Source organism: Diabrotica undecimpunctata, chromosome 2 (assembly GCF_040954645.1).
Source record: "Diabrotica undecimpunctata isolate CICGRU chromosome 2, icDiaUnde3, whole genome shotgun sequence".
Classification (NCBI taxonomy): domain Eukaryota; kingdom Metazoa; phylum Arthropoda; class Insecta; order Coleoptera; family Chrysomelidae; genus Diabrotica; species Diabrotica undecimpunctata.
The window spans coordinates 24,504,577-24,524,646 of record NC_092804.1 but is presented as its reverse complement, the minus strand read 5'-3'; the positions used below and the strand labels follow the sequence as shown (position 1 = coordinate 24,524,646).

The window sequence follows — 20,070 nt, the reverse complement described above, 5'->3', positions numbered from 1 at the left end:
GGGTTTTTACATTTACTACAGTTTGACTCATTATCATTTTTATTAATCGTCATAATTTGTGTATTCCCATTTCTCTCATAGCTACCAGTAATTTGGACCGTTCCTGGAACCTGTAAAGCTAAAACACACCTCTTCAGTATCATATAGATAGCGACAGAGTGTTTACGCTTTTGAGTTATCAGTGCTCTTGATCTGAGAGACCGGTGTTGGCTTTTATGTTACTTGTATTGGCGTATAAATAATATAAGTTGGTTTTACTAAATACACAGCGGTATACACAGAATGATGCCAAGAAGGTTCTCTCTAATGGCGCTACAGCCCAAATCGAGCATTTAGCCTCCTCCAAACTATACCCCCAACCTTGCCGGTTCCGCCGATCTTCTCCACGTTCTTACCTTCTCCTTGGCCTTCCTTTTGGTCTTGGGACCTGCATTTTACTATCTAGGCAATCTTTAGGTCACCATTTTCATTACATGACCAGCCCTTCGAAGTCTCTGAAGTTTAATGCCAAAAATTTTGTTGATCGAAAATAAACACGTTTAAAGTCGGGTCCTGACGCGTGTAACGCGTTATCTATCGCGTAATGTAAAGGCGGGTACACATATGCGAGCCGAACGGTATACGTACAGTACGCGTACAGATCCTTGAAAAATATTCTACATCGTACTAATCGCATACTTATCTCGATCCATGGAAAGCGACAAACCAACAACGAACACACATGTGCGAAATGATTCATTTTATTTATAATTTGGGTACTGATTTATGTTCCTGTTTTTGCTTGTTTAACAAAAATAAAATTATGTACAGTAATCATCGACGTATAAATAAAGATTTTATCTTTATTTATACGTCCATGACAATAATCAGTTTAATGTTTTCTCACGTCTCTCTAGGAAGGAACACGTCATTCACACAATGTCGATTTGATGACACAATAAAAATGTTCGCTGCGTCTAGTAAGCGCCGTCCAAACTGAAAGCCGAGCTTCCTTTGAAGTCGTGAAATAAACCGCAACAATTTGGTTCGCGACGAGTCACGATGAAACAGTACGCAAGCGGTTTTTTCTGCCGTACACATTAACGAATATAGCGTTCACAAACGGTTCGCGAACAGTTCTGCTCGCAAATGTGTACCCGCCTTAACACGAATTCTGCGTTTGGACTCTGGACGGCACTACGAGCACTACGCCATATCATATAACGCTCGCGGTGGCCCTCGCCGTGATCCATCGGCCGTCGGTAAAAAACGCGAACCCAAAGGAGCTCGCAGTTCGCAGTACTTGTTTGGACGGTGTTCGTGGCAATTGTATAGTGTGACGTTCATGATGTGGAGTGACGAACAATCACTTGAACTTAGTTTATATCAAGAAAGCCCCGGTATTTAGGATCTAAAAAACGAGAATTACTTTAAAAAAAAAACTGAAAAACGATGCTTGGAGTGATATCGCTTTTCATTTGGGAAGAGATGTAGAAGAATGAAAGAACAAAATAATCAGTTTGCTTGCCTCACATAGAAGGGAAAAAGAAAAAGTAAAAAACAAAGTGTATTAAATGCTATTATATAAATCTCATGTTGCCAAAAATCTTAATGTTAGTGCCAGTCTATCTTGCGGTGAAATTGCAGATCTCATGACAGTATCTTGTCTTGATATTTTAGATGCAATCTTTGTTAATAAATATTCAAAATCAGTAGGCGACATACGGGTAAAGTTTTTATATTGGCCACTTATTTGCTGAGATTTTAGTTCCAAAGTAAAGTAGATTTGATACAACTCAGTTTTCCACCATCGACGCACCGAACGTTTCTTCCGGTCTTCAGTATAAATACATACAAATAAAAGCAGCACCTGCTATCACGACCTCCCTATTCGACCGTTGCAACTGAGTGAAAATGGAAACCAAGATTCGTTACGCGATTCGTGTGGACGTTCGTGTGACGTCTTCTACGTAATCTTACATTACACGTTACACTCGTCTGGACCCGCTTTTAGTGGGGCTAAACCACGTGAAAAACCGTCAACATCCACAGGACTTTCAAGAACAATAAAATTAAAAATAAAGAAGATTTATAATATTTACGACAATGACCAAGCTCCAACGAATTCTACATTTGGTAGACGTTTTTAGTGTTAAAATTCACAAGGAATCAAAGTTCCTGTAGTTTGGCTGTATACCATACATAACAAAAAATTTTATTAAAAATCCTTTATAAAAGGTATATAATCTAAAATACCCAATCGGGCTATATCACAAAACGTTTTCGGAATCCATGTTCCATCATCAGTGCACTCATTAGGTGGGTATACATGTATTGAGCCACTAAATGTGATTTTTAATAAAAAATTTTGTTTTTAGTGTTCATCCAACAAAAATAGAAAAAGTGATTTAAGGTTGAATGCTCGAATAAATGAATTTTTTTTAACAAAGTTTCAGCTGCCACAAATGTAAAAAATTCAAGTGTCCAGAGCACTTGACACCTATGTGTACCGAATGTGTGAAAAATATTCAATAAATTATATATTCAATAATAAAAAATCACTTTCGCCAAGAAGCTTTTATGATTTCAATAGTTCCATGTTAATTCCTATGCTTTTATAGGAATATATAGTTAATTTTGTATTAATATTTTAATTCAAGCACGGGGTTTTATTTTAAGTTTTATTGAGGCGTTCAAAGTAAAAGTATTTGCGTTAAAATTGCGTAAAATACGTGTTATAATTTTGACACGTCGGTCTCTGAGACCCCTATTATCTTCTATGTATTGTAACACATATTATCTACGCAAGGTTAATAAAAAGTGAAGTACCGTAACCAGTAGATGGCGCGCGATGGCTAGGCGAAGACGGTGGATTTAATAGATCGTGTCATCGTAAAAACACATCAAGAAAACTTTTAAAGAAAAGGGGAAACAATGTTACTATTTCCGCCAACATGAAACGTTGTTTAAAATTACTTGTCAAAACTGAGGATCTCAAGCATTTAAGTTTTCTTCTATCCAGCGGCATTATGTCAGGAAAAGATTATTTTTTTTATAGTTTTTCATACAAAAATCATTTCACGTCATTCAAGATTTATGACGTCAGAACTCCACAGCGTTGCCAAAACATCAGAATAGTTTGTAGAAAATTAATTGTCTTTTCTACAATAGTTTATCCAATAACTAAACAATAATTAAAACTATTTCAATTTCACATCTCACTAAATTAAAGACCTACGATCAGCACGACATGCCTTCTTCATGCAGTTTCATGTTCAAAAACCGAACTATCCTTAAATCACTTCGTCTGTCTTCTCAAATAGAAGCACACTAGTCAAAACCCCCTCTTTGGCTTCTCAACTAGTAACAAGTAAATCATTTTCACGCTTCTCAAATAGAAGCAGATTTCAATTAACTTTATTTTTATTGAATAGTTACCTCGGCAAAATTCAGTATTAGTGCGGAAAATATGTAAATACCTGCTATTATAATTCATACAGAAGAAATTTTGGCACAGTTTTTTCTGTCAATTTTAAAATAAATGCCGGTCCGACAAATTACAGGGTTGCCGGATATATAAATAAACATTTTTACTCTACACATCTCATTTGTTTAATTATAAGAACACTTAATATGAACATTTGTGTATTCTAAGAACATTTATATATTTTATTATTATTTAAAAAGGTGATTTGTTGGTAATTCCCATACTGCTATTTATTTACATAAATCATAAAATAAAAATGTTTCTACCGGAAATCTTATTTTAATTATTTCATTTTCAATTTTACTACCTATTACTAATCCGCAATTTTGTGATCTATTGGTGGTTGGGCCTTCAAGATTTATATCTATTTTTTATCTACCAAATGTAGGAAGGTGAGAATATAGTTTTATAAATATTTGCTTTTAAATCATCGAACCATCTACCTCATCCTTTCCTCTACATAGTTAATAAGTGAAGAATTTTTTAAATGTAAACTATTTAAAAATACACTAGTCAACTGGATTTTTAAAAGGAAGAAAATATTCATATTTTTAAGATTTCTTTTTTCACTATTCAATAATTTAGAAAGCGAAAGACGTTTAATCCATCATCCATCATTTAAAAGATCACTTAAAATGTATAATTTAGCCACCAGCTCTCTACAGCGACTATTCAGTTGTTATGGCTATTCATTTTTCAAACACAATCACAATACAAAACAATAATTAGTTTTTAAAGCTATTAAGCTATATTTAATAATGTACATATTTATATATACAGTTTATATATTGCGAATCAAATTGATACACAAATGAAAAGAAACATACACTGAATTCATACTATAAGATTGTAAATTATGGTCCACGCTGTCGGCATTCTGGCCACACACCCAAATGACATTTGATATATCGAGCAGCTCCGTATAGGTGACGTATTTTTAGCTTCTTCTTATTCTTCTTTCTCTTTATAAGCAATTCCGCTCTATGGAAGGTTGTCACTCCATCTTTTGTGCGGTCATCCGATACTTCTTATGCCGATTGGTGACTTATCTCTTGCTATTTTGACGACACGGGTCTCCCCTATTATGCTTATGTGGTTATTCCATTTTTTTTCTATTTTGTGTCCATTCATTTATGCACTGTACATTAGATTTTTTTCTAATGTCTTTATTTCTCTTTCGATCTCTCAGCGTATTGCCTGTAATTCTTCTTAGTACTTTCATCTTTGCCGTTTCCAGTAGCCTTTGTGTTGTGGCTGTGTCAGGTCTTGTTTCTGAGGCATGTCATTATTGGTCTTACACTGGCTTTATAAATTTTTGACTTCATCTCAGTGTTAATGTGTCTGTTTCACCATATAGTGTTCTTAAGGCATCCTGATAGTCTATTTGTTTTTGAACTTGATCTCTCACTTCTTTGTCCAGGTCTCCATAGCTGGTTTGTGTAATTCCAAGGTATGTTATTTCCATTACTAAGAACCAGTCTTTGCAGTCTATTTTCATCTTGGCCTAGCAATATTGTGTTGTCTTCGTAACAGAGTATTTTTATCATCAATGATTAAATTGAAGAGTATACGGCTCAATGAGTCCCCTTGTCTTATTCCGATGCCTATTTCTATAGGTTGTGTATCTGTTTTGGGGGAACTTTTCTATTATCCAGAAGATGGATTACATATTTGAGTTTTACTCTGTCAAACGCTTTCTTTAAGTCAATCAAACACAGAAATGCTGGTCTATTATAATCTGCTAAACTGTTTTTCATCTGCTAAACTTATCCTCTAATTACTTTGAGCTGTGTTACGGAAATTGCAACTCTAAGGTTGATATAACAGTGACATCACTTCGTATAAAAATCTTGATGTGTAATGATTTTAATGTGAAAAATACTGTGTTTTTAGGAATCCCATAGTAAATTTTAGCGTTTTGCTTTTTTAAAGTAGAAATTAAACTTACTTTTGTTACAGTTACGAAAAATGTAAAAGAAATTAATTTAAATACATTTAATGGTTTTTTATGCTAATAGAACTAAATTTAACACACAAAAAAATACGTAAAAAAGAAAAACAAAAACAAATAAACACCTAAACAATAAAATCATGAATAAAATCAGGTTATATCAATCATACTGTATTTACTATCTAGATTGTAAGTAATTTAAACATCAACTCCTTATCGAAAATAAACCAGAAATCACTCCATTAAATATAATACGACCAACAAACTTATTCTACTTTCTATAGAAACGAAAAAATGCATTGACATAGAAAATTTCCATATTTTAATGATAAACATTTATAACGTGTTTTCTTTTTCAGATTCATTGCACCGTAGAGGAAAATAACCGACAGAACGCATTAACAAAGAAAAATATTTGTTGTAACAAATTTTGTATTTATTTTACACATAATTCGAAGTCGATAACTTAATATACAATGTACACACAACCAAAGTTATATGGAATCATCTTGTATTTTTTATTATTCCAAGCGAATTAAAAAAAAACTAACATACGAAGTCAAAGAATATTTATTTTAAAGCAATTTAATTGCCAATACTTAAAATTAAAGAAAACGGTTAACTCTTGAAATAATAAATTGAAACCACTTATTTTAAGGTTCTTCTTCTTCTTCTTCGTCTAGCCATTCACGTCCACATCTGAACATAAGCCTCTTCAAGTCTTCCTTTCCATTGTTTTTTATTGTACGCTACTTGTAGCCAATTTTTCCCGGCAGTCCTTTTCAGATCATCTGTCCATCTCATAGGAGGTCTGCCTCTGGGTCTTTTGTGTTGGTATGGTCTCCAGGTTAAAATTGATCTGTGCCATTTGTTTAGATCGCTCCTAGCTACATGTCCAGCATATTCCCATTTCAACTTTAATGATTTTTGCACCACATCGGTGACTTTGGTTTTCTGTCTTATCCATGTGTTTGTTTTCTTGTCCTTAAGTGATATACCTAGCATTGCTCTTTCCATCGCGTGTTGAGTGACTCTAAGTATATTCATATTCTTTTTTGTGATTGTCCATGTTTGTGCCGCATAAGTTAATATCGGAATAATGCATGCATCAAAAACTTTAGATCTAAGATGTAATTGAATTTGTTGATTTCTGAGTATATAGTTCAGTTTACCGAATGCTGCCCAAGCTAACTTTCCTCTTCTTTTTATTTCTTCAGTTTGAATTTCCCTATTTAGTATTATTTTTTGTCCTAAGTATATATATTCTTCAACTTTTTCTATAACTTTATCGTTTATTATTGTCACGGTGTCTTCGGAGTGCATGTCTTTTTTTTTAAACAAAAGTCATTTTAAGGTTAATAACATAAAAATTCTCAATGCAAGATGACTAATGTTTAAATTGCTTTTATTTATTTGTGTTATTTTTTAGTAGTCAGTGTAACCAACCCTAACCCTTATGCAAGCTTCAAATTGCATGGGCATGCAGTCTTTAAGAGCAGCTTATACTAGCTGAGCAGTGTTTTGTAGATTCTCCCGGTGAGCTCTAATTCTTCTTTTGAGCATATCCCACAATTGCTCTATATGTTAAGGTCGTTTGAGCAAGCAGGTCACTCCAGAACAGTGTTATCTTCTGCTTCAACGAAGTCTATAATCACTCTGCTGGTATGTGGAGGCGCATTATCATGCATGAAAATTAAATTTTCTCCTATTGCACCTCTCCAGAGCCTAACTACAGGTTCTAGAACTAAATCAACATACGTAAGAGTTGTTAAAGTTAGTTGTATGAAAATTAAAGAAGTTTTTTTACTGATCATAATGCCTCCTCGGAACATGACACTTCCTCCTTTATATTTGTGATCAGATCTGGTAATTTCCGTTTTGCTTGTCTTCCTCGCTCTCTAAGTACACGAATTCGTCGATCATCTGATTTTTCAAGAATCCTGGTTTCGACTGAAAATAGGACATTTTGCCAATTTCTATTTGGTTTTAAAGAAACCAATTTAAGCGATCTATATTGAGCTGTCTAAATAACTCGGGAACCCGTAACTGTCTACTTTTGTATATTCCTTGGATACGAAGTCTTTGTCTAATCATTTCAACTGAAACACTTACACCTGTAACTTCCAAAAATTGCTTTTGTAGATGTGGGTGAAAAATTGTTGGGTCTCTTCTAGCTAATTGGCCAATAAAACGATCGTGGCGAGCCATTGTTACTTTTTGGCCAGTTTATCTTAGTCTATTCTTAAGCGTTACTAATTCCTGATACCTAGCATAAGTTTTTGACACAACGCCCTGTGTTACGCCAACCATTACCGCTATTGTCATACAAGACCAACAATCTTTCCCCTTTGCACCTGCGTTATCCCCACATAAGGGATATTTTCGTTTTTGAACGCAAAATTAAGTTTATTTATTTTCGTTTAATGTACAACTAAAGCAAATAATCTATAACGTACCGAGATGTGTTATCTGATTGTTTTTTCGGTTTTTTAATTTTCAATAAAAACCTTTATTCTTTGCAACAATAACAATTTTTTTTCAAAAGAAATAAATATTCGTTTGAAATAAATGATGATTCCACATAAGTTTGGTTGTGTGTACATTGTCATTAATAGATCAGAGAACTAACGATTTTCCCATAACACTCGTTTATTATACAGGTATATAACAACTGCTTTTGATAAATTTAGTGATAACAAATTTGTGATAAACAAAATATGTAAAAGATTAAACGTCATTTTTATTTATAAATAATGTATAAACAATATAAAAAAGTAAATATTTAATAAAATAAAATAAAAAAAGTAAAAGTAACAGTTTAAAATGATATTCACCAACGTCCATGCAATTATAAAGTCGCTGCCCGAAATTACGACAAACATTTTGAAGCATTCGGCTTAATTCTTCCAATGAAGCATAATCTTGCTTTATCAAATCAAATCAAAAGTTATGCTTATAGATATTCTGCAGTTCAAAGTCATATCTACTCCTCCATACTCCGTGTTCACAGACCTCTTCGATTATTTTACATAATATCTTCCTTTAAAAATCGATAGAGATTCGTATGTTTTGGTTCGAGTCCATGCCTCTGATCCATATGTGAAATCGGGGATTTTCATTATTCTACACAATCTTATACACTTGATTTAGAGCGCCATTTATAAAAAAAGAACATAAAAAGCCTGTCGGGCTGATACTATTCGTGATTTTCTAGATTTAGGTCGATTTGCTGCTAAATATGTGTATTCTTTCATTAAAGCCGGTTGAGCGGTGAAAGATATGAATTACTCCAATTCATATTGGAAGGTAAATTGCAGGGCAAAAGATCAGTTGGAAGACACCACAACTCGAGAACTTCCGCCGTCAATGATGTAAGTAAATCATTTATTTTGAGAGTTTTGCATAAAGAAAAATACCACCCTTACAAAGTTCAGTTGGTTCAGGAGTTAAATGAAGATGATCCTGATAAAAGGCAAGAATTCTGTGAAATGAGGATGGACAGAATGAACGCAGATTTGCAGTTCATAAGCAAAATAGTTTTTTCTGATGAAGCGACGTTTCATTTAAACGGAACGGTTAACAAACAGAACTGTAGATATTGGAGCAGTGAAAATAAAATCCTCACTGGATGTGTGAGACTCACACGCAATATCCTAAAAAAGTTAACGTTTGGGCTGGTATCATTAATAATAAAATTATTGGTCCTTATTTTTTTGAGGGCACAGTTGATGGTGAGGCTTATCTAGATTTTTTTATTAACTCTTGAATGCCTACATTATGAAGATTTTTTCCTGATGTTAATCATCCAAATGGGATAGATCGATCTATTTACTACCAAAAAGACGGAGCTCTACCGCATTTTGCATGTATAGTTAAAAATTATTTAAAGGAGGTTTTTCCAATAGGTGGATTGACAGACGTGGAACGATCGAATAGCCGGCTAGATTCCCCGATTTGACTGCTCTCGATTACTTCTTACGGGGTTATTTAAAATCTAAAGTATATTTTAATAGACCAAATAGTATTGCTGATTCAAAAGTTAGGATAACGGAAGAAATTGACAAAATAACCCTCGAAGTCGTACAAAATGTTGTACGAGAATTCCAAAATCGCCTCGATTATTGTCAAGAAGTGAATGGTGATCAGTTTGAACTTTTAATTTATTTGTAAAGTACATTGAAAAATGCATTCTAAATATTATGTGACATTATTATCTTCATCCAACCTAAAGTTTCTGATAGAGACATTATCAAAATTTTACATCTTAAAAATCAATTTTCTTAGTTATGATTGTACCAAACTTAAAAAACTTTATATTGCTGAGCAGAGGACTAAAATCCCTTTCTAACAAGGTGCCATGCGACCCCCTTTGTTATTTAAAATTTTCGAGTAAGTGCTTATAATTCAAAGGGGGTACTGGAGGGGTATAATATTTTCATACTGTAAATTGTCAATTTAAGAATAAAAATCGACCTGTTTCAGGTTTTTTTCACATAGTACATAATAACGCTAAAAATGAATTTATTCCATACATATGGTCCGCATGGTAGAATCTTCCACATATTGTTTTTAAATAGCACTGTAAATAAATTAGCATTCCAGGAAAAATTACAGGTCATTTAAAATTATGTACAATTGACGCCCCTTCACATTTAAAATTGTAAGTGATACACATTTGCTCTTACTAGCTTGTTAAACTAAAAATATTCACTAAACGTGTCCCCCATAAAAAATTGCCTACCTTTCCGATTTTTCATGTTATTTACGAGTATAAAAGGGAGATTTTATAACTGTCACCCTGTATAATCAAATCATCCAGTGTGCTTATAACGCGCCCACGCATGTTTATTATTCTAAGTATATACAATAAGTTGGAATAGAAACTTAAAAATTGCATAAAGCTTTTAAAGAAAAGTTCATTATAGAAATATCTATGACCATATCAATAGAAACAATCATAAAAAGAAACAACTGTTTTCTGTGACTTGTACGTGACTTTAATTATATTTCATGTAAATATTGCAAGCAATTTTTTTATTTCGTTGATTAAATACATTTTCATATTTAATCCAAATAACAATCGAGTATTAAATCGATTTTATTTGATTATAAATTTAAAAGCATGTTATGATTTTCTTATAATAAATTTAAAAGAGTAAAAATTATTTTGCAATGCAAATGAAATGTCTTTTAATTAACATGTAGCTCGCAAACAACCGTAAAAAATTGTTTTTCTATAGACAACAAAATTCTATCGCATAGTGAATTGTAATAACCTTGACTTTTACTGCTCGTTATCATATTGTACTAAATCTTAATTTTAAGTTTGACAATTAATAATTTTAATACTTTTCAGGAATTATAGCTGTTACGAGAATAAGACAAAAGCATAAGTATATGCAGAAATGTGGCTTGTATGGAGATTAAATGTTGTTACACGTATCGGAGGGTTGTTCTTTTGCTGGTAAGAGCAAACCACTAAATCTCCGGTAAAGGCCTAACTGATAGTGACGCATGGGTCACAACCAACGAATCCTACCTCCTACGTCCAGAAAGGCATAAGTCACGTAATCTTCGGTGAAACCGAAACACACCAGCGAACATTTACCAACCCGCACTGAGGCAGCGTGGTAAGGCACGCCTCACAACCCCTAACATGAAAGACATATTCAAATCATGGCCCTCATTCTCCGTAAGCCCAAATGGCCCTGAACTAGCTTTCGGGATCAAGCCAGGAGGACAGAAGGTGCTAAGAATCTGCGGAGTCTAAACTGCTACCTACCCAAATAAAATAGCAACGCTTTATATAGCGACATATAACTGCCGCTCGGTATCAAATCAATCCAGACTTGGATTGAAAGATGAAAAACTATTGGAATTAGCGGCAGGAAATACAACAGGCGGTATTGGATTCCTAATTAACAAAAAATGGAAACGAAAAGTAGTAGAAATAACTAGTATCTCCGATAGAGTAGCTAGCTTAACCTTACAACTATCAAAGAGATACAATATAGAAATATACGCCCCAACGATTACTCACACTGACAAAGAAATTGAGGAACTCTACATTAACATAACTGAAGCATTATATAATAATAAAAGTCACTTCAAGTATTTAATTGGTGACTTTAATGCCAAAATGGGATAGAAAAAAGACAAGAAATACGTCATGCTTGTTTTGAATGCGGTGTTGCCGCGTCAAAAATGTAATTTTGATATGAATTTTTCCAAAATGTACCGAATTTTCTAAAAACTATAACAGCGTCATACAACTGCCCTTCCACACAACAAACCGAAGAAATAATATAATTATAATAATCTTTAACAGGTCAAAATATAGCCAGTGGTACAAAATGACTTTTTTTTCCATTCCTAAAAACGTGACGTGGCAGCTAACGTGTTAATATATCCAAGAGACAGAAGTTTATACTTTTAATACTTAACAAGTCCCTTTCCCATTCACTGGCATTCTATTTTTCTACCTTGGTTTGAAGATGACATGTTTTGCTGAGATTTTGACAAATTGATCTGTACATTGTTAATATATGAGTAAGGAAGCTTTACCTCTTAGTGCTCCATGTTCGATATTTGCGGTTGACTTTTTGAATTGAAGCTTCTACCTATACTGGCGTTATATTACTTTTTTTCTATATAGTAAAATGAAGAGAGGAACGTCACGGAACTAGCGTCACAAGACAGCGTCGAAACGGGTAGTGTCATCGAATAGAGGTTCTTGACATCGATTCACTACTCTTTTTAATTTTATTTATTTAATTTGTTTAAAATACAAAAAATTAATAAATAATAAAATTACTCAATTTTAAATATATTATTTGAATTTAGAAAATACATCAAATATAGTACGAAGCCCGCGCTAGTCTACCTACAGTACCACCTTTTGTACCATCTTTATTTGACGGATAGATAGCTTGAGATCGATCTCTTAGAGAATAATTCTTCTGTTCTGACCCAAACGTTTTTTCTAGATAATTCAATTCTTCCAAATATTCAGTTTTGCATATTCCCCTGTCAATATATAAATCTCTGAATATCTTCAAACCCCGAATATATGAAAAATTACAAAAATCGGCCACGATAGCCTAGAGCCTATGTTCAATAAAGGTAGAAAGAAGTTGTTACATTAGAATTTAACATTTATTATTTTTAACAACATGCTATTTACTACAAACAATAGTGGTAAACACATACACATGAATTTGCCCCCTTTACTATACAGAAATACCATAAAACTATTGTTTTAAAATAAATTTAGCTTCCACACTATGAAGACATTAGTAAATAAACACTAAAGATATCTAGCCACAAAACACTAATTTCAATTTAGTTTTTGACTAATTTTTGCCATATAAAAAAGCCGGTATCGTGGTCTGATGCCCTTGTAATCACAGGAAACAATCAGAGCAATAAAATATCAAGGGTAGTTAACTTTACTTTCAAATTATTTCTTATAAGTTAACAACAAAAACAATGAATTGTTTTTTTGCAATTAAATTAAATTTGCTAAATAAATTATTGATTAAAAGGGACAGGACACAGTGATTTCCTAATCTCATTTACCCTCCCAGAGTGTATCGATTTTCATTCCCTATCTTTGGTATAGATAGGTATATTTCATATTGATTAATCAAAGTAATGTTAATTTTATTATACCATCAAAGTACTTACCGTAAATCTGAACTAAATTTCGCCCAATGCCAATGTCTTTGTTTAATGTTTCACAATCAACACAAAAGAATACCTATCACACCACTCTCACCTTACATTAGTATTACCCGTACATATCATACGATAAACAGCTGATTCAGAGGAGACACCGTCGGGTGACAAGAACCGGTCTATCTGCGATGTTGCCTAAACTTGGTAGACGGATGGACGATGTACACTTTGGGACAAAAATAAATTAGGTAATATAGAGCCTAAAGATATGCAACACGTTTAACAATTTTTTTAACAAACAATGAGAGGAATATACATATAATATTATTTAGTGAAACGACCCCAACAAACATGGATGTATTGTGGGCAAGTTTTACGCGTTTAAACGTTTATGTGGTAAGCTAAATTTCATTGGAGGGGAAGTCAAGAAAACTTGAATTTAATTCTGAAACTTATTTTCTAATATTATCTGTTCCAGTGCGCTCAATTTTACATTTAAAATACTGTTCTCGTGAACCACTATTCTTTAGTATAGAAATCAATTTCCATATACCCAACACACTTCCACATTGTGAGGTTGTGCTGTGAACAGTCAAAGTATTTACCTATATAAAATTGTCAATAACACAGGTAGGATTATATAAGTGTATTATGGACGAAAGTATAATCCCATGGCATTTTAATAATATTTTATTATATTTAATGGGTATTTACCACTATTTTAGTTAAAAATACGTTTATGTTTAACCGAAGTGGAAATCGAAACGCCAAAATAAACGTATTTTCAACTGAAATTCCAGTTAATTCTCATTAAAGATTCTAAAGAGTATTATCCCAGTTTCAGTTCAGTACAAAGTCAATTATATCACATCACGGAGAAACTATTTAGGGCAGTTACTCTGTGAGCAGTGAGAGGTGAGGATTATGTTAATCTAAAAAATTGGATAAATGTGTAAATTTGGCAACACAAACTTGCAATGAGGTCAAAGATAAAGATATTGAAAAGGGAAAAGTTTTCACTAATAAAAGTATTGGAACAGTATGTGTTTTGTAATGTATTGTAATTTTCAACTGTAACATATAAATATAAAAACGAGAAATTTTAATATCAAACTTGAAAAATAGAAGGGTTTGATAAAAAATCGCGTAAGCGTTGTTTACGCGATTTTTAAAAATTATTTAAAAAAAATAAAAGTCTGGTATAATATTTTTAATATATTTCTTCCCTTTATTTCAACAAAAAGAATTAAATCTATTTAAGATATTTTAAACTTTCCACGGATGACACAGTGGGATAGTCACTGCCAATGTCAACCGGCGCTTCATTCTTATGTCAAATGTCATTACTAAATTCGTCATTCAATTACTGTCAATGTCAAACTAAATCAAAACCATCAGTTGGTCAAAAGTGCAAAAAAACTGGTGGTGAAGAGAAAATAATCGTCGTAATACTCACCAGTGTGTTTTAATTGTAAAAAATTGTTTGTCTTTATATGTACTAAACTTTTTATTTAGCCCCAAAATGGGGGACTCTTTAGAATCCACGGAAGCCAGCCACGAAACGCAAAATGTGGCTCTAGTTGATTTTACAGCATTTACAAACTTTATTTTAAAAGCAGCCACTGTTCTTTTGCCGGAAGATGACGGCCAAGCCGAGCCGGCAAACCTAGTGGCTGCTATAGATGATAAAACAAATCAGGAATGTATAAGAAAATTCATAAGTGATTCGCAAATTGCAACTTTGTACATACAGAGGAACTCTTCAAAAGGTAAGATGACTCATATTATTTGCATATTCGGTAATCGTTATTTACAGCTGATCATAATTCTTGTCTTACCGGTTATAATATATTATGAATTAATTAGTGATTGTTTTAAATATGTATTTCATGGATTAATATTCACCTTACATTTTTTTTGATAATCTGGTCTATGTCAGAACGTTTTATATATGTTGGAAGTAAATAATTGTGCAAGAATATTTTAAAACCTTGCACCTCAGCCAAGGTCATGATCAATATAGTGTAGTTATTGATTCTTTGAAGTAGTTTAATATGCCAACAAGGAATGGTCCAATGTATTACCTGTCATAAAAATTACTTACTCTTAGGGTTCTATTCTAAATTTACAATATATTAAATGCAAAAACCTTAATTCACTTCTCAAAGTATTGTCCTAAAAAGTATACAAATAGCATATTTGATAGTCATAGAGACAATAGACAATTCTATATGAAAATAAATGATCCTCACCAAACTCTACAGCTACAGGATTATCTCTTACAGATCTATAGGATCTTTAATCAAGTGCTTCCTATTTTTAAATTTAAATAAACAGTGTGTGTGAGATATAATCAAATTTTTTTATTTGTTTCAAAGACCTCTTAATGTCACTTTATTCAATACAACGTATGAAATATAACATTGTTTACATTTCCATTACCAATGAGCCTATTTTACATTACTTCTTTTTTATGAACAATAACATTCTACTTTATTTTATGCAATGTCAACTATCCTATACTTTTTGCGTAGAAATTAGGCTAGCCCTCCACTTGTGATTTGTAGTTGCACGATTATTAAGTTGCAAAGATTGTTTGCAAACACATTGTTTCAAATATAAGTCAATCCATTTGTGACTAAATAATCACAGCGATAAAGAAAATGTAACCTGTCTTATTTTTACCGCAATGCGATAGTCACACTACCACAATGAATCATACGAACAACCATAGGCATGCATCCACTTACAATTGTTTAGTCGAGATTCTGAAGCCAGCTAAGCCGGGTGTGTGTGTGTGTGTCACAATATTTATTTTTCAATTTTTTTAAAATGTTAGACAATGAGGAATATTCTGGAAATGTTGGAGCCATTTGGAGTATTATTGATTTAGAGCAGTTGATGAATCAAAACTATTTTTGACATGCGGCAGTATTAAAAAAAATTTCAGGATGCTCACCTAAATCTTCAAATAACATGTAAAACTGTCCTTTAAAAAATCTTTTGATTTGTTAATGCATGAATCAAATAACGATGCTTTTGTCATTTGCTTCTTGCCCTAAGCAAAAAAACAATTATAAAATTAGTTTCAATGTTCAAGTAATTCTGATGTGAATCTGAGTATAATCTGAATATGAACTATACTTTGTAGATATGTATGATTATTATTATCATTATTGATAATGAGTGTATTGCTCATTAAAAACTTCCAAATGATTACAATTGAAAGTTAAATTAAAATATATTATGCTGATAATATCAGTCTCATTCTTTTTTTGCAATAGGGGTGAATCACAGTTTTTAATAGAAAATTATCTCAATAAAATCAAGATCTGGCTAGATCACCACAAGCCAAAAGTAATCACAAATAAATCCACATACTTCATGGTAATATCAAAAAGTGAAACCTGGCAGTAGTTTGACTACTTGAGAAGAACTGACTGCATAAAATGTTTAGGCCTATATATAGATAATAAACTTAATTGGGAGGAGCATCATATTATGTATTTTTTTTTAAAATTTCTCAGCTGTTGGCCTAATAGGACCTTGTTAATAAAATTAAAAATACTGTTTATTCTACATCTGAGTGAAACTAATATCTGTTAGATGGAACATAGAACAATGCCTCAACTATCATGCTGCACAAGAAGAGATACAAAACAGGATTTGAAAACTATATACTGATTAGTTCATTAAACCCTACAGCAGAGTTATAACTACACACTTTCAAAAGAAACTGAACATCTACCAACCCAAATTACACATGGATTTTGCTCTGCCTTTTGTACAAATGGCCAAATTGACTATGTAACTTGATTCATAGTAAATATAAGAACTTGACGATGACTGTTAAAATACATTCCTCAAAGTAAAACAAAGTTCAAACAGGGTGTTAGACAGACATATTTTCTTTTTTTGTCTTTGAATGCGTCTTCAAAATGTTTAACGAGAACACCAAAGGAATAACAATTGATGATGGAGAAAACTTAATTTATCTTCTTTTATTGCTAATGTCTTAAGGAAATAAAAAAAAAAATTCATTTAGTTTAAAAATAATCTTTTTCTTTCAAAATTTAAAATAATCTACATTTTTATTAGTGGAAAGAGCATATAGTATTAATCTTGTCATTAAGGGCAGGAGAATTTGGGGCTGAGAAATTTGAGTAACCTTTTTTCTGTCTCACACAGAATGCTGTGTATGAAATGACTGAAATTTTCATGATTAATTCCATTTGCTTCTTTACAAGTTTCACTGTAAAATAGTTATATACTTAAAATATTGATATCTTTTTAAATAAATCAGGCAGTTTTATGTCAATGTTTAAAACAGTATCAAATTTTTGTCTACCCATTAAAACAAAGTTAAAATGTACTTATTGAAAATGTGAGTAAATCCCACAAAAATGTTGATTTTGCTGAAGGGTATCATGTTGTATTAATGGTATAAGTATCTCCTGAAAATTAAATTTTAAATAAAACATACCTATCTGTAGAAATGCTAAATGTTAAGATAACTTCCAATTAGGGATACGCCATGTTCATGGATGATTAAAAAATATTGATGTTGAACACTCAATGGTTAATGTTTTGCCATCAATATTTAGGTATTCCTTAACATCCATGTTAAATGAAAACATCCAACACTATTTAAGTGTAGATTACTGTTTTTACTGGCTAGTAATTTATATAATGACATGCTTATTGAAGTTACCCCGTAAATCCCAGCAAGGAAATAGGATAAAAGGAAAACTGCTATCAAAACGGTTATTTTACAAGATATTGATAAGCCTTATTGGCTTATTGGTTGTGTTTAAGATATCTATTAAATCAAGTTTGTATAATACTTATGTAATTTATTATATCGTTACTATCGATGTTCAGGTTCGTTGTCACCATCGATGCTCAACATCGATATTTTTTACTGATGTCGCATTCGTACTTCCAATTGAATTTTTAATGCTTTATTGTAGTTCTTTTTAAAAATTAATCAAAATATGGCAGATACATATACACTTTAGTTATAGTATGGTAGATAGATATACAAGAGATGGTTGAAACATTCAAAACAGTGGCAGAGATATACAATTTGAAAATATCAACATCTAGCTAAGACTGAATCTCTACGATTCTTCATACGAAGAAATAAGCATGGTATATTAGCCAAAAAGTACACATTTATCAATAATTTGAAGACTAATAATGGCGTAAACGATAGAAATGAAAACCTATACAGTAAAAAAAAAGAATACTTCAGAAGAACGTCAAAAATGAGAACCATATGATCGATAGCTGAAAAACAGTAAGAGACTGAATACCAAATAATGAAATAAAAGATTTCCTTGAAATCCAGGATATTCTATGATTTTTTCTTTTCTTAATTGCAAAAAAACGATACTCCATTACAATCTCCTTAAAGTGGTCTTTTCAGCCACTGTAGCCACATTGTTTCTTTGAGTTTATATGACTGCAGATACTAAATCCATTCGCTCCCGGTAGGAGTAAAAATACAAAACTATCTTAACATGCATCAAAATTTAAATAAAAAATGGGATGTGGCACTCCGGGAGTGACTTTGAGGAAGGGAAACATAGCTTTCTTATCGTCTATCCACGAAGCGATGGTTTGTAATTTAATTTATTTTAATTTGATTTAATTTATTTTATTTTCTTAAGGAACACGCATGGGACTGCATTTACTACTTCACGTAGTGTGTGGTCGCGCGATATTAGTCGTTTCATTGCGTTTCAGTTGTTTTTATTTTATCATACCTCTGCGCGATCCTCCGCACTGATCAATGCATTTCGTCTGTAGCCCGCTGTAAACAAGCTTCCAAACATCGACGTGTCTCAGAAATTTTTCAAAATTTTGGTAGATACATTTATATTGAATTTATTCCAGTTAAAAGTTATCATCCTATATACAAGTGTGATTTTTTTTTGTATTATTCATAGCTTGGCGATTCGTCCATTTATTGTCTTAATTGTGTGATGCTAGAAAATAATTTCGTTTGTGCATTTACCTACGCTGTTTCCTTGTTATAAAAAAAATCTAATGATCTGTTATGATTTCACCTCTTTAATTCTATTTCTTATATTGCCTTTTAATCTATGTTGTACTTTATTATCTATTAAGTATCCTAAGTAGTTGTAATTTTTTATTATGATTGTAAATTTTGAGCTACCGGTTTCAAGGCTTACAATATAGTATGCCCCATCATCAGGCTTCAGTACTTTAGTCTTCTTTTTATTAAAAACTACCGTATATCAGATACGGGAAAGACTTTTAAAGATTTTTTATTATCTATGTTGCTGCATCCTCCATTTTTCATATTTTTACTAACATTTTAATGTTTCAAATGGCCTTTTTGCTTGTCATTTTTTATCTCCTCCTTGCTCTTCTGTATTAGATTTTTGTAACCATCTTCAAAATGTTTTTGGATTCTTCTTCCACCCTTCGTTGTATCGGGCAAACATCGACACGATTTCAAGTAGGATAGAGATACACTACGAAAATATTGTTTATATGTTTGTTATACTGTTTTTCTTACTTCTCATTGTTGAAAGTTGCTTGAACATATTCTTTTATATATTTTTTTGTGTTACAGATGATGACAGTGTTCAACCGCCAGAGGGCGAGGAAGAAAAAGAGCCAGTTACATATTATGTCAGCAATGAAGTCCATTATTCGAACTCAAAAATGTCCAGTTTAGTATGCATTAAGAGAGGCCCAGTGATTGAAGCCGATAAAAGTATTAGAGCCCAAGTTCGGCTGATGAATTTCAGTGATGGCTCACCATATGAAATATTACATGATTATGTCAGTAGAACAGTTGCACCATTTTTTAAATCGTATGTCAAAGAATCTGGCAGAGCTGATCGGTAAGTAAATTTATTTCTTTCTTTGGTTAAACGTGCAAAGAATGAAATAAGCAGAAACAAGGATGAATATTTGCATATAAAGTGTGTATAAAGATGTA

At 32.2% G+C, this 20,070-nt stretch overlaps 2 protein-coding genes across 5 annotated transcripts in view; one reads left to right on the top strand and one right to left on the bottom strand.

The window, feature by feature from the left end:
• Lpin (phosphatidate phosphatase LPIN) overlaps window positions 1-13,254 on the bottom strand; it is a 151,309-nt gene extending 138,055 nt beyond the window's left edge. Inside the window, exon 1 of the mRNA XM_072522544.1 lies at window positions 13,104-13,254. The gene's annotated coding sequence lies outside the window, so the exon portion shown is untranslated. The remainder of the gene's footprint in view (window positions 1-13,103) is intronic.
• Window positions 13,255-14,452: 1,198 nt separating this feature from the next.
• Dhc64C (dynein heavy chain, cytoplasmic) overlaps window positions 14,453-20,070 on the top strand; it is an 84,854-nt gene continuing 79,236 nt past the window's right edge. For all 4 annotated transcript variants that reach the window (XM_072522542.1, XM_072522541.1, XM_072522540.1 and 1 more), the window contains exons 1-2: window positions 14,453-14,863; window positions 19,699-19,972. In XM_072522542.1, coding sequence (XP_072378643.1) covers window positions 14,617-14,863; window positions 19,699-19,972 — 521 coding nt within the window. In that variant the 5' untranslated portion in view covers window positions 14,453-14,616. The remainder of the gene's footprint in view (window positions 14,864-19,698; window positions 19,973-20,070) is intronic.